The following is a 14,923-nucleotide window of genomic DNA, read 5'->3' as shown; positions in this document are numbered from 1 at the left end:
AAGACAAAAATTTTACTTAATTTGGCGGGAAAGTGTGATCACTTCACAGTTCACTTTTTCATCAGACAGTGAAGTAACAAAATTAAACTTACTTAGTTAAAACTAATAAAACGGGACCAACAAAGGCGTTGAAGGTATGATTTCCATAGTTTTTTAACGCTTTATGCGTGGATATAGTAGAAAACGCCGAATTATTTGTTCAGAAAAGTTCAAAGCATCAATAAAAATTGATGAATTCAAGTCGTTAAAAAACAATTTTAGCGAAGATGTTTTCTAACTCTTTATGAGTGGTTCACGATAGTAAATATATATTTATTAAGTACGTATCGATATGAGGGACGGTTGTGTACTAAGTATTTGCGTGAAAAATAATGGATTCTCACTGATCTACCTACCTATTTACCCATTGGAGCTTATATAGATAAATGATCAGTAATTCTAAAAGATGACGATGTATTGGTAGTACCTACCTACCGAGTAGACTGCTTTTATTTTATACTAGCTAATTTGCCTGGCTTCGCTCGGGTGACATTTTTGATATACCTATTATATAATAATAATAATAATAATAATAATAATAAAGCCCTTTATTACTGAACAACAGAATGAAGTTTTACAGAAGTTTTGCATACAACTATAGTACCTAGGTGTAATCTAACTAGTACATTTTTTAATTTTATTATTTTAACATAAATTTTATTATTTTAACATTAATGTAGGCACTTATTTTCTTAATTACTTATTATTATATTTTTCTATATATACATTTTTATTTTTGTTTTGTTTATTTTATCTTCAGTTTTTCTAATTTTAGTATAAGTACCTACTTTCCTTTATAACATTCCAGAGTTTGGCCTAGCTTACTGTTTCAAACAAAGTTTTATCTCAAAATATGATAATAGGTAGGTGCTAAAACTCTAAGTTATTTTTCTTTCTTTTTGATTGAAATATTCTTTTTATATTTTACAATGAGTAGATATACAAATTGCAAGTTAAGTTATAAGTAATATTCATTCTTATGTACTTGTCTACTAAACGGAAAGCAACACAAACAATTTGTTTTTATTTTTTTATTACATTGATTACACCTAGAAAAATCTGTTAAACAAATTATTCGGTTTACTTACTTATATTATTTTTGATATGTAATCCAAGAAAGTACTTTTAACAATAAAACTGTATGTTAAGTAGTTGTATTATTTTTATCCTAATGTATAATATTGTAAGCTTTTTAGTAACATACTGCAAGTATAATATTATATAAAATTATTTTTTAATTGGAAATTCCTACTATAATCTCTAATCAGTGAACAAATTACTTAAATGCTAATTAATTTCCAGTAGATACCTAGTTGACTGTCTAGCTGTTCAGTACACCCTTAAGGTGTGAGGCCTCCTTCAGATGTTTGCTGTGTTCATTTAACAGACGGTAGTCAAGTGACCTATGAACTTGTTATTTGCACTGAAGGGTAGTGGTCTAACCTCTCACGGGGACCAGCCGGATTGAGAGGTGGAGAGGGTCTATACAATGGTTTTCTAGCAAGTTTTATTATTCTAGGTTAGTGCATCTGTATAATATCAAGAATATTTAATTCTTGGTCTTATTTTTGTGTGTTTTCCTATTTTTATTGTTGTTTTTGAAATTATGGTTGCTTACTACCTCTTGGGAAAACAAGGGAAAATTCATCTTATTGTTGGTGATTTTTGTTTCCATTCCAGTTTTAATTTGGTCTAATATTATAATTTTATCATAAATTAATTTTGCGTTTTTTCCATTTTTTCTTTCTTCAGTAAGTTTTTCTCTAAGTTGTTTTCTCTTATTAAGAATCTCTTTTGGAAAATCTTCCATAATATAGTAGTTTGAACTGTCAAGCATTTTCTTCTTTTTTAACAAGTTGATTTTCATTCCTACTGTTTTTAAGGTTACAATTACAGGTCTAAAAGTGCCTGTCTTTTTACCAAGTCTTCCCACATACTCCAGACTATCATTGCTGTAGTTCATTTTCATGTTGTTGTTTATTATATTTAGTACATATTTTTCTAAATCATGGTAGCCATTTTCTTTTTCTTCTACTCCAAAAAATATTAAATTTTTTCTCCTTATGAATTTTTCGAAATAGTTAATGGATTGTTGCTGTTTTTCTAATTTTTCTTCCAGCATTTTAGTTTTAAGTTCCATGTTTTGAAATTTCTCATTGATGTTATCATTTATGCCATTTATGTTTTGTTGTATATTATGTAATTCTTGTTTTTGTGTGTTCATTTGAACTTGTATTTCACGTAGTATTTGTTTAATTTCTTCCATTTTTAATAAAAAACGTTGTAAACTACGAGAACTGCAGAGGTATAAAACTAGGCAATCATAAATCGGTATTTCGGTAAGTAGGTAAGTACCTGGATAATTTCAATAGCTTCGTATCAAAATCCTCGAACGTCATACATTGGAACTGCCTGCTGCATTTGTGGGTAGATGGCGTCAGAGGTAATCTTATCCAAGAATTATTTATTCGACAGTTTAAGTTTTTAGGTTATAATAGTTATATTTCACTTTTATTTTTCTGTTCACGTCCAAAATTTACGTACACAAACCTGCGAGATTATTCATTTAAGAATATTAGCTCAAAATTCAAAACAATTTGTAACTTATGATGATTTTTGTAGGTCCTGGAACTCCATTGTCCGTTGAGAATTTCTTTATGTTTTTTATCGCAAAACTGCTGTAATTTTACTAGATTATTATCACTAGTTATAGTTTAGCCACTAATGCAACAAATTATCTCTTTTTATTGCAATAATAATCTATATTTTTATTTTAAAACACTTTTTGGTACGGAGCTGATGTTAATCAGTGCACTGTTGCGCCCTCTCCGCGTACCTCTGTTGCGTACCTATTATATAGGTAGGTATAATATCTTCATCTGTTCATCATGAACAAGTATTGACCCATCGTCGGTCTACTACTGCGCACCAAAGAGTATGTAATCACTACGTTCTGCGCACAGTTCTCTCAGAATGAGAATAATTTAGGCCATAACCTACCACGTTGGCCAAGAGCAGATTTCAAACACCAAAAAGAGAGAGAGCTTTCTTTTGCTTGCTTTTCTTTTGAGAGCTTTAGAGAGCTTTCTGGCACGCAGGTTTCCTCATGATATTTTCCTTAATTAAAGCACTATGATCATTGTTGTTCGAATTTTTTTTACTGTACAGCAGCGAGCATGTCTCGAAACCTGCGCCAACAGACGCGCGTCAGTTACGCCGAGCTAGAGCCGCCGGCCGCGGACGAGTATGTGTGTGAGTACCTATAACAACTCCTCTACAACGAATGTCAGCCACGGCGGTCAATCTCCACAGAGATCAGCCATCTGCGCTAAACATAATGCGATTAAATAATTTTCTTTTATTTAAGTACTATAATTGTTTCTGAAAAGGTAGATTAATATGAACCAGAGACAATTTAAATAAGGTAATTGCAGCTAAATACCGACCCCTTGCCCAATTACTACAATTTACATGTTTGCGTTTCTACGATATTTTATGTTATAAATATTCATTTACCAAAATACTAAAAACTGTTAAATCTTTTTGATCGAGAGAGCTATGCTTGGGAACGCCCTACCGGCATCATGTTTTCCTCTCCACTTTTAATATGGGTAGGTACCTTCAAGTCAAGAGTTTAGGTATCTTCTAGGCAAACGTGTTCCATCTTAAAGGCTGCATCATCACTTGCTAGCAGGTCAGCGAAGCGCTAGCGTAGAGTTAAAAAAAACTAGAGTAAACCATAATGGTAGCCAAGTGTGAACACTAGTGTGGTGTTGCAGTGTGCACGGAATGCCGCGACTACGTGTACGAGTACTGCTCCATACACGGCCCGCTGCTTGTAGTGCCCGACGACAAGGTAGGCCAATCCTTCAAACACAACCAACATTCTCCGACTTATCGCTGGCCCACTACTGAGTACGGGTCTCGACAAGGTGCCAGCCATATTACACTAGCGCCACTCACTTAATCCTTCAAATACAACCAACATCCTCCGACTTATAGAATAGAATAGTATATATTTTTATTTAAATAAACTTTTACTTAAGTGCTTTTGAATCGTCAAAATAATTTATCACTGGTTCGGAATGCCGTTCCTACCGAGAAGAACCAGTACTTCTATAAACACTTTTTGAGTTATTTATCACCAATAAATATTGAAAATCTTCTTTTTTAAAGTGTGTTAAAAAGTAAGCTATACCTACCTGGCTATAAAGAATGATAGTAACAGGTAAACAGTCGAGGTAAGCGAGTACCGTTTCACCTTTAGTGGCGCGCCTGTAGTGAACTCTGTACCCAGCGCTAGGGCTGAGATCTTATAGACCGTACTTTGACTTTGCTCAGGCTTAAGTTTCAGTTAAAACGAGACAGATTTATGCCAGTGATATAACGCTGTCTCGTTTTAACAGTGTCCTAAGTCTAAACTAAAACAAAGTGCGCTCCATAAACTTCAGACTCAGGTTGAAATCTATAGAGCGCACTTTGACTTTGCTTAGACTTAAGTTTCAGTTAAAACAAGACAGATTTATGCCAGTGATATAACGCTGTCTCGTTTTAACAGTGTCTTAAGTGTAAGCTAAGTCAAAGTGGGCTGGCTCTATACTCGTAAATCTCAGACTAAGCGTGTCGCACGGCAGGTGCCGGCGCCGGCGCGCTGCCCGGCCGGCGTGCCGCGCGCCGCGCTCACCATCCCGCACGCCTTCCTGCACCTCGCGCGCTCCGGCATCCCAGGTTCCACTCCCCACCAACCAACTCTATTTACTCACACACTTATTTATTCATTTCCTACCCTTTTCATGTAAGACCTATTCATTCTAGATCATTAGTTTTGTCAAAAATCGCATCAAATAAAAAATTCTCATCGATCGCCTAGTTAGTATAATAATTATGTATAATAAATCTATCAAATCATTCTTATAAAGCATGTAGATAGGGTATATAAGTTCGCAAATAAAAGTATTATAAACTACATATTTGCACTGAGAAGTTCAGGTAAAAAAAAAATTTATGTAGCTTTATACATATTGTTAGTTGCTTCAAAATGTTTAGTTCACAATAAGATTCTCTCGAACACCTATTTTTTACTTAATAATTATGTTATTGTAAAAACTAAGTAAGTTATATCTAAGATTTACCAAGTGTTAATTGGTAAAAGTCAAAACTGTGATAATAATTATACTTCGGACTTGCGCCAGTGCTAGGTAAATCTTAGGTTTAATACCTAGTTAACCAAAGGAATTAACGTTTAGTTTCTTTTAATGTTCTACTCCTGAAGTGATCCGTCATCCCTTCATTCAGCTTCACCTACCTACCTTCGATTTTCTCTTTCTTTAAGGAGCTTCTGCTTGTTGGACAGACAAGACTGCGTCAGAGTACTCAGATTTCAATCTGATTTGATTTTAAAGACTTCTGTATATCTCTAAGTTAAAACTTAAGTTTTACCGAGTGAATTCTAATAAAAGACCGAAATTAACGAATATCACACAACATTTCGGACTTGTTAATCTTATGTCTTACCGTAAGTAGTTTAGGCTTTTACAAACTTAGCATATACTTATTTGAAAAGTTTGAACGCAACTCCGTACCGTCCTGTAGGAGCTGGTGTGGGAGTGTTGAGTTCGCTGGCGTTGCCCAGTGGGGTGCGCTTCGGCCCCTGCCGCGGCGTGCGGGCCAAGGCGGCCACCTCCTTGTATTGCTGGCAGGTAACCCACACTCCATACTATGTATCCCGCAAATAACTGAACAGAATATACGTATTTTCAAATCTACTTATCTGTAAAATAAATATATTTTCCTGGAATAAAAATATCCCGAGTGTCACGCAATATTGTTTGTATAGATATACGATCGTAACGGCAAACGCTCGCACGTAATAGACGCCGAAGACGAGAACAATTCCAACTGGATGCGCTATGTGAACTGCTCGCGACATTGGTGCGAGCAGAACCTGCTCGCTTACCAGTACAGGGGCGAGCTGTATTACAGGTTTTGTACATCACACTAATATTATAAAGGCGAAAGTTTGTATGTGTGTGTGTGTGTATGTTTGTTACTCCTTCACGCAAAAACCACTGGACGGATTTGGCTGAAATTCGGAATGGAGATAGATAATATCCTGGATTAGCACATAGGCTACTTTTTATCCCGGAAAACCAAAGAGTACTCCCGTGATTTCGAAAAACCTAAATCCACGCGGACGAAGTCGCGGGCGTCACCTAGTCCTCCATACACACAAACAGACCAACTGGATGCGCTATGTGAACTGCGCACTCGCGACATTGGTGCGAGCAGAACCTGGTCGCTTACCAGTACAGGGGCGAGCTGTATTACAGGTTTTGTATATCCTCCATACAAACTTTTTTTTTTTTTAAATTGAATAGGTAGTGTACTCTTGGTACTAAAATTAGAATTTTATGCCTACTTTTCAAATAATCATGTTATGTAATTTACACTCATTTAGTGTATTTCTCACTAATTTTAAAGAAAAATACCCATTTCAGGACGATCAAAGCAATTCCCCGTTTCACGGAGCTGCTGGTGTTCTACGGCGCGCAGTTCGCGAACATGCTGCGCGTCGACTTACGCGCCTACAACCGCCCCAAGGAGTACGCGCAGAAATTCGGTACATCAACATTTTCTTCAATCATATCATAAATTACTAGCTTATGCCCGCGACTTCGTCCGCGTAGACTACACTTTTAAACTCCTAATTTTACCCCCTAGGGTTGGAAAATCCAAAAATCCTTAGCGGATGTGTACGTCATAATAGCTACCTGCATGCCCAGCCCGATCGCTCAAGTAGTTTGAGCTGTGCATTGACAGATACCAGTCAGTCAGCCAGTCAGTCAGCCTTCCCTTTTGAATATTTAGATACACACTTAGGGCCTGTTTCACAACCGCCCGATAAACTTTATCTTGACGTCATTGTAGCCTCAATAGCTCAACCACGGTAATGGTATGTACAGTATTCAACTTCATACAAACGGACGAAACGTGAGCTATACCTACGCACCTCGATGTCGGCAGGCGCTCGACATGCAGACAGTCGCGACTGTGCCGCAGTGACGAACGGGCGGTGTTTTGTTTTTCTAACAATAACCGCGCGATTTTTTCGTTGTATGTGAAACCCGATCAAAGAAGCCACAATTTCAGCTCAGAATGTCGGTATTTAAAGTACCGGGACTACAATAAGATTAATTCGCAAACTTTTTTAATTGTACCCAGCGATGATTTTGTGGAATATATACAAAAAATGGAGAAAATGTTCCGAACTTCATTTAAAACCAAATATATAAATTGTAAAGTAGCTGCAGGTGTATATAACCAAGTAAAAGATATTCCTTTTTCTCTATCTTGCCCATATTCCCCAAAACAATTTTTGATTAAAAGCTTTATACGGATGTGGATTTTTTAAAATTTAAAATTTAATAATTCGTAACGTTCGTCTCAGCAAAGTTTGTGATCAAGAAGAAATCGCGGTGCAAAAGTAGTGTTAAAGTGAAAACAACCGACATAATTATTAAAAACCTAACCTATAAATTACACAGAGAAAACCAGTGACATAATTTGACAAATTATATGACAGTTCATCTGGCATCATAGACTATGGACTAAACTTCCGTCAATGGTACCAACCTTGTAATAATAGTCACCAGTACTGACGGGTAACTTTAGAATATCAAATATTTATAGAGTGCAGTTGCTAGTAAACAATTATTGACTCACCCACTTGTCTAAGAAGTTGAAATAAAAAAATATGGATAAAAGTATGGAACTACTGCTCTCAAAATTGGAAGAAAAACTTAATCAACAAACTACGATTATATCCACCGAAGTCACAAAAAACGTAATGCAGGCGCTAGACGAGAAAATGAAATCACTGCTAGAGGAAAATAATGCTTTGAAAACCAGAGTTACAGAATTGGAACACAAAATTGATTATATGGAGAGAAATAAGAGAAAAAATAATTTAGTGTTTTTTGGTGTAGAAGAGAAAGGGAAAACCGAAGGCGAATTAGTTGATCACTTAAAAGAAACTATTTTTGATATGGGTATACCCATTGAAATTCAAGAAATAGCTAATGTATACAGAATTGGCCCGCACTCAAATAAAAACCGACCGGTAGTGGTGACCTTTATATCAACGTGGAAAAAACATCTTGTGCAAAGAAATAAATCCAGCCTTCCACAAGGCATTTATGTTAAGGAAGACTATCCCAAAGAGGTACTCGAGGCACGTAAGAAACTTCAACCAAAATTAGAGGAAGAAAAGAATAAAGGGAATTTAGCATATATAAAATATGATAAGCTAGTAGTGAAAAAATCAAAAGATAGTAATCGTGAGAAACGGAAGCGGGAAAAAACAGAATCGCCAGCAGTTACAAACCATACCAAAAAGCAGTTAACTGACCACAACCTAAACACACCCAACGAATCTCCTGTCAATAAAATGAAGGGAACCTTAAAGCCAAACATTATGAATTATGTAACACGAGGAAGATCATCATCGATGACTGAGTTGGCAAAAAACTAAATACTACCCCGGACAAGCGGAACCTGAAAAAGAAAGATCTCACAACACTGTCAAATAAAACCATAATAAACTGCACCCCAAGCCGGTTGGTCACCGTGGGGGAAGAAGACCACTACCCTCCATCCAATAAAACTAAAAGAGAACAAAACCTAAAAATTTGTACATACAATGTAAGATCACTATCGACAGCGGAAAGAATTTTAGAATTGAACAATGCTATAGAAAAAATAAATTGGGACATTATAGGGCTCGCAGAAGTTAGAAGGATGGGATGCACAATAGAGGAACACAAAGATTATATCTTCTGCTACATAGGCGAGACTATTGGACTTCATGGCGTTGGTTTCCTTATAAAGAGAACACTTAAAGCCAACATTGTGAGCTTCACTGGTATATCAGAAAGAGTTGCCCTACTGAAGCTAAACTTCGAGGAGGTACGGGTTTCCCTAATTCAAGTTTATTCTCCAACTGAGAGCTCAAGCGAAGAAGAAATCACAAAATTTTATAATGACTTAACAAAAGCACAAGAGCTAGCAGACAAAAAATTACTAATTATTGGAGACTTTAATGCGAAAATAGGACTTCCAAAGCCTCACGAAAATATAATAATGGGCAAATATGGATACGGGAAGCGGAACTCTAGAGGCGAACGTCTAATACAATATGCACACGAGCACAAACTGTCAGTGATGAATACATATTTCAAGATAAAAGACTCTCGAAAGTGGACATGGGTTTCACCAGACCAAAAAACAAAGAACGAAATTGACTTTAAACTGAGCCAAAATCCAAAATCAGTGATAAATCTAGAGGTACTTAACAGAATTAATTTCCCATCGGACCACAGGATGATACGGTGCTCATTGAAAATTAAATTACCAAAAGTCAGTCGAAGAACATTCAAAGGTGTAACCAACACGTTGAAGTCCACTAGCGATAAAAAGAACTACAAACAAAATTTGATAGAGAACTCAACAACACTTTACAAATCTATGGAAAATATTGAAAATGTACAAATTCTCAGTGACAAACTAGAAGAAACAATTAAAAAAAGCTTGAAACTAGATGAAAAATTAGGAATAACCAACAAAAAGCACAAAATTATTAGTGAGCAAACATTGAATTTAATTTCTAAGCGAACTAAACTGTTGAACACAAAAAGTAAATCCAAAGAAATGAGGGAAGAATTAAAGGAGTTATTCAAAAAAACTAATAGAGCAATCCGAAAAGATTATGATAATTATAGAAGAACAGTCATAGAAAGAAACATACTAACATACCGAAGTTCGAAAAGAGCCTATAAAGAATTGGTAATTCATAAAAACTGGATACAGTGCTTAAATGACGGAAAAGGAGAAACTAGAACTAGGGAAGACATAATAAAATGTGCAACTGCCTTCTACTCAAACCTTTACAAAAAACTACCGCAAGAAACAGACGGAAAAATTAATTCTAAGAGCAAAGAGACTATTGAAACAATTGTGGACCCAATAAACGAAAGAGAGATATTAGGACATATAAAGAAATTAAAATCTGAAAAGAGCCCAGGACCAGACAAACTCGCAAATGAAGCCGTAAAAATAGGAGCGCCTATTCTAGTTGGATATCTAGCAAAACTTTTTAACTTAGTACTGGAAAAAGAACACGTACCAACACAATGGTGCAAATCAAATATAACATTACTGTACAAGAAAGGGAATCCACTAGACATAGGCAACTATAGGCCCATCAGTCTACTATCTACAATTTACAAACTCTTTTCATCAATCCTTCTGAGTAGAATAGCACCAGAAATAGATAAAAACCAATCATTAGAACAGGCAGGTTTTCGACCACAATATTCTACAATAGACCACATACATACTATAGAACAGATAATTGAAAAATTTAAAGAGTTTAACAAACCACTTTATATTGCATTTGTGGACTACTCCAAAGCATTTGACAGTATTACACACTCATCTATCTGGAATGCTTTAAGAAGTAATAACATAAGTGGAAAATATATAAACATTATAAAGAAAATTTACTCCATGAGTGTAAGTAGAGTGAAACTAGAAAGGCAAGGAGAAGAGTTCACGATTGAAAGAGGCGTTAGACAAGGAGACCCGCTTTCTCCCAAGCTATTCATAGCTGTTCTGGAGGACATCTTCAAAAACCTTGATTGGAAAAATAAGGGAATATGGGTGCTACACAAAAGGCTAACACATTTGAGGTTTGCGGACGACATAGCTATTTTTGGCGAGACCGCCAACGATCTGGAGAAAATGCTACAGAGTTTAGATTCAGAAAGTCAAAAAGTTGGTCTGCACATGAATACTACCAAAACTAAAATCATGACAAACAGTCACAAGAAAACAATCAAAATAGAACAAAAGTCAGTAGAGTATGTGGACAGCTATGTGTACTTGGGTAAACTGGTCTCCTTTGAAGCGAACACTAACGAAAAAGAAGTGGACAGAAGAATAAACATAACATGGAAGAAATACTGGGCACAAAAAGAAATTCTAAAAGGAAATTATAACCTAAAAATGAAAAAGATGATAATGGATTCCTGCATCCTCCCAAGCCTAACTTATGCAAGCCAAACATGGGTATTCACCGAAAAAGTCAAAAATAAAATCCTGTCCTGTCAACACGCCATGGAAAGAAGCATATTGAAGCTGAGAAGAATACAAAAAACTAGAAACATAGACATCCGCAAGAAAACTCAGATAATAGATGCTCTTCAGTATGCCCTGGAACAAAAGTGGAAATGGGCAGGACATATATCAAGGTATAAGGACAAAAGGTGGACTTATTTAACAACAAAATGGCAGGGCCCTACAGGCAAAAGGAGTGTAGGAAGGCAGAGGAAAAAGTGGGAAGACGAAATTATAGGTGTCGCAGGAAGAAAATGGATGGAAACCGCAATCGACAGAGAGGCCTGGAAAATGATGGGGGAGGCTTTTACCCGCAGGGGGCCGCACGCCAAGATTGTTAAAATATTGTAAAAATAAAAAATGTAATAGGTGCTAATTAGTGTGTGGAAAATAAAGCTTTAATAATAATAATAACGTTCGTTTAATTTCCTACGTCTCAGTTGAGGCGCAAATATATTTCGGTCTCAAATTATAAGACCGATTTGTTATTCAATCATAAACATGGTTTTTTAATTAAATCTACCAATCAAAAAACAACACGCATTTTTATTGAACATTTCCTATGCAATTCACAAAGTATTTTATTTGTTTATATAAAAAAAGTATATTTACAATCACAAAACTAGATGGAAACATGTTTACGTACCGCGCAGCTGTAGGTATTTATTTCAAAGATACGACCGAGTTAGAATACTGTATAGATAATATTACCGTGGCTCAACGGTTATAAGAGCAGACTGAAAACCGAAAGGTCGCGGAGGTTCAAACCCCATCCGTTGCATTATTGTCGTACCCACTCCTAGCACAAGCTTAACGCTTAGTTGGAGGGCAAAGGCGAATGTTAGTTATGATTAAAATGACTAGTTAATATTCTTTTTTTTTAATTTTTTTGACAGTTTCCCCAGATTTTCAGATTCTTAGATAAATTTTTGCTAGCGTTATGGTTACAGCCTGCACAGATTTGTTGTACTATAGATATTTTCTAAATAAAAACTGCTATCGAGGCTCACACTATTTTTTAAAAAAGATTCTACTGTACTGTATAGTATTTTAGTAGATAAGACTACTTATTTCTTAAAATATGAATTGTATCATTAAATTGATTTTTCGTTACAGGAGCTCCTCCCAAGAAAACTGCGAAGGCCCTAAAAGAGACACCACATACCGTGTCTTCCAAGGAAGTTGAACTTAAATTAAATCAAACCAAACGAGTAAACAGTAACAATAAAGAAAACCAACAAAAATGCGAAAATAAATCAGATGAACCAAAAGTAAAGAAACCTAGAAAATCTTCCAACAAAAAGTACGTACCGCCGATAAAAAAGACTAAAGAAACTTCAAATGAACCAAATATTCCAAATAACGAAAACATCGAAGCCTTTAAAAATACTTCTAGTGACAAACAGAATGCTGTTCACGAACCAGTGCCAAAGAAAGCTAAACACACACAACCAACTACAACGAACACCGAAAACATAGATGCGAATAATAATCCACAAACCGATACAAAACAGATAAATATAAAAGTAACCGACAATTTCCTTCAAAACGATCTACTTTGTGATATATGCAATTATAAAACACACTCACAAAAGTTTTTGGAGCTTCACTTGATTTTACACACACAGGACAAAAATGTATTGAAGTGTAGCTATTGTGGATATATGACTAAGGGGAAATCTGACTTGATTAGACACTTGAGATGCCACACGGATGATAAACCTTTTTCGTGCAAGGTTTGTGATTCCAAATTTACACAGAGCGGTAGCTTAAAATATCACATGAGAACTCACACGGGGGAAAAGCCGTTTTCATGCAAGGTTTGTGATTCCAAATTTACACGGAGCGGTACCTTAAAAGATCACATGAGAACTCACACGGGGGAAAACCCATTTTCGTGCAAGGTTTGTGATTCCAAATTTACACAGAGCGGTAGCTTAAAATATCACATGAGAACTCACACGGGGGAAAAGCCGTTTTCATGCAAGGTTTGTGATTCCAAATTTACACGGAGCGGTACCTTAAAAGATCACATGAGAACTCACACGGGGGAAAACCCATTTTCGTGCAAGGTTTGTGATTCCAAATTTACACGGAGCGGTACCTTAAAAACACACATGAGAACTCACACGGGTGAAACACCATTTTCCTGCAACGTTTGTAATTACAGATCTGCATTTTGCAGTAACTTAAAAAGACACATGAGATCCCAACACTCTGGCGACATTCAAAACATTTAAACAGATATAAATATGTATATTAATATTTTATAAATATATATATGAATATTTTAAACAGATATAGATATTCTTAAAGCTTTAATACACACATAGGAACTAACTGATAAGAATATTTTTTTAAATGGCGACTTTTATTTCGTGCTTTTGATTTCTATTTTTTAACCCCCGACCCAAAAAGAGGGGTGTTATAAGTTTGACGTGTGTATCTGTGTATCTGTCTGTGGCATCGTAGCGCCTAAACGAATGAACCGATTTTGATTTAGTTTTTTTGTTTGAAAGGTGGCTTGATCGAGTAAGTTCTTAGCTATAATCCAAGAAAATCTGTTTCGCCGTATGAAGAAATTATTAGACGTTTTTGTGTCGGTGGTTTTTAAATTTTAAGTTATTGTTTTATTTTCTTAAACCTGCGGAGGAGGCAATTTTTTTTTTATTTTTTTTTATTTTTTATTTAAACATATTCATAGCTTATTACTATGACAAAGAATTAAATACAGGATAGAGTTAAAAACAAAGGGCGACCTCATAACTCAACTTATCACTTATCCTTAAGAACTTATAGAATTGTAAGAAGGGGAGTCGCAATGCAACTTGCAATTAAATACATAAACATACACTCTAATAGGTTAATACTATAATATATATAAATACATATTTTATGACGTTTTTATGTATGTTTTCTATAATTGTAATTACATGAAGGCCTGGCCACACAAAACCCGCAGCGGCATCGAGTTAACGGAAGCTCCAAGTTGTAACTTGTAATGCAGGGTGAGCTCTTCATGCAGCTCCCTGTATTACAAATGAACACGCCTTCAGTGTCACCTCACAATTCTCATACTGCTGTCGTTGTTCTTTATGTTTGCAGACCTTTTTTAATTACCTTCACTTTATTGTAGACTAACAGATGCCCGCAGCTTAGCCCGCGTGGATTTAGGTTTGTAGAAATCCCGTGGGAACTTATAATTCCCCAGAACAAAAGTAGCCTCTCCGTAATAGCCCGTAAAAAAATTACGCAAATCGGTTCAGAAATCTCGGAGATTTCGGTATACATAGGTAGAAAAACATAACTCCTTTTGTGAAATTTGGTTAAAAAAGTAGCCTATGCTACTCCCTGATCAATCCCCTACTTGTCTGTGAAAGTCCCGTCAAAATCGGTTCAGCCGTTCCGAAGATTAGCCCGTTCAGACAGACAAAAATTTTAAAGTGTGATTCAGCTTTGGTACTGTCCAAAAAACCATATAAGCTTAATATATGAAGTAGGTATTTCGAAATTACAGACAGACACTTCAGTTTTATTTATTAGTATAGCTATATATAGATAGTATAGATTTGGATATCTACAATAAAGTGTAGGTAATTAAAAAAATTATATGAGGTAAATAAAAGTAATCTTTAAAATAGACTTTACCCAATCTAAATTAAAAATAAATACATTGAACTAAATTAAATTGAAATTAACTAAACTGAATGAA

The 14,923-nt window shown here is 35.5% G+C and overlaps 1 protein-coding gene across 1 annotated transcript; it reads left to right on the top strand.

The window, feature by feature from the left end:
• The first annotated feature begins 63 nt into the window (after positions 1-63).
• LOC123879837 (histone-lysine N-methyltransferase PRDM9-like) lies at positions 64-13,451 on the top strand. Its single transcript, XM_045927731.1, has 7 exons — positions 64-134; positions 3,208-3,291; positions 3,819-3,895; positions 5,632-5,738; positions 5,876-6,021; positions 6,537-6,658; positions 12,328-13,451. The coding sequence occupies exons 3-7, from the start codon at positions 3,829-3,831 to the stop codon at positions 13,449-13,451; spliced, it is 1,566 nt and encodes a 521-aa protein (XP_045783687.1). The 5' UTR covers positions 64-134; positions 3,208-3,291; positions 3,819-3,828.
• The last annotated feature ends 1,472 nt before the right edge of the window (positions 13,452-14,923 follow it).

This window comes from Maniola jurtina, chromosome W (genome assembly GCF_905333055.1).
Source record: "Maniola jurtina chromosome W, ilManJurt1.1, whole genome shotgun sequence".
In the NCBI taxonomy this organism is placed as follows: domain Eukaryota; kingdom Metazoa; phylum Arthropoda; class Insecta; order Lepidoptera; family Nymphalidae; genus Maniola; species Maniola jurtina.
Note: the sequence above shows the minus strand (reverse complement) of the source record. Positions and strands in the feature narration are given on the sequence as shown.

Excerpts from the sequence above, each read along its gene's own strand:
- LOC123879837 (XM_045927731.1), top strand. The coding sequence starts at position 3,829 with ATGCCGCGACTACGTGTACGAGTACTGCTCCATACACGGCCCGCTGCT. Across the intron at positions 5,739-5,875 it reads CCTCCTTGTATTGCTGGCAG|ATATACGATCGTAACGGCAA; the intron begins GTAACCCACACT and ends TTGTTTGTATAG. Across the intron at positions 6,022-6,536 it reads AGGGGCGAGCTGTATTACAG|GACGATCAAAGCAATTCCCC; the intron begins GTTTTGTACATC and ends TACCCATTTCAG.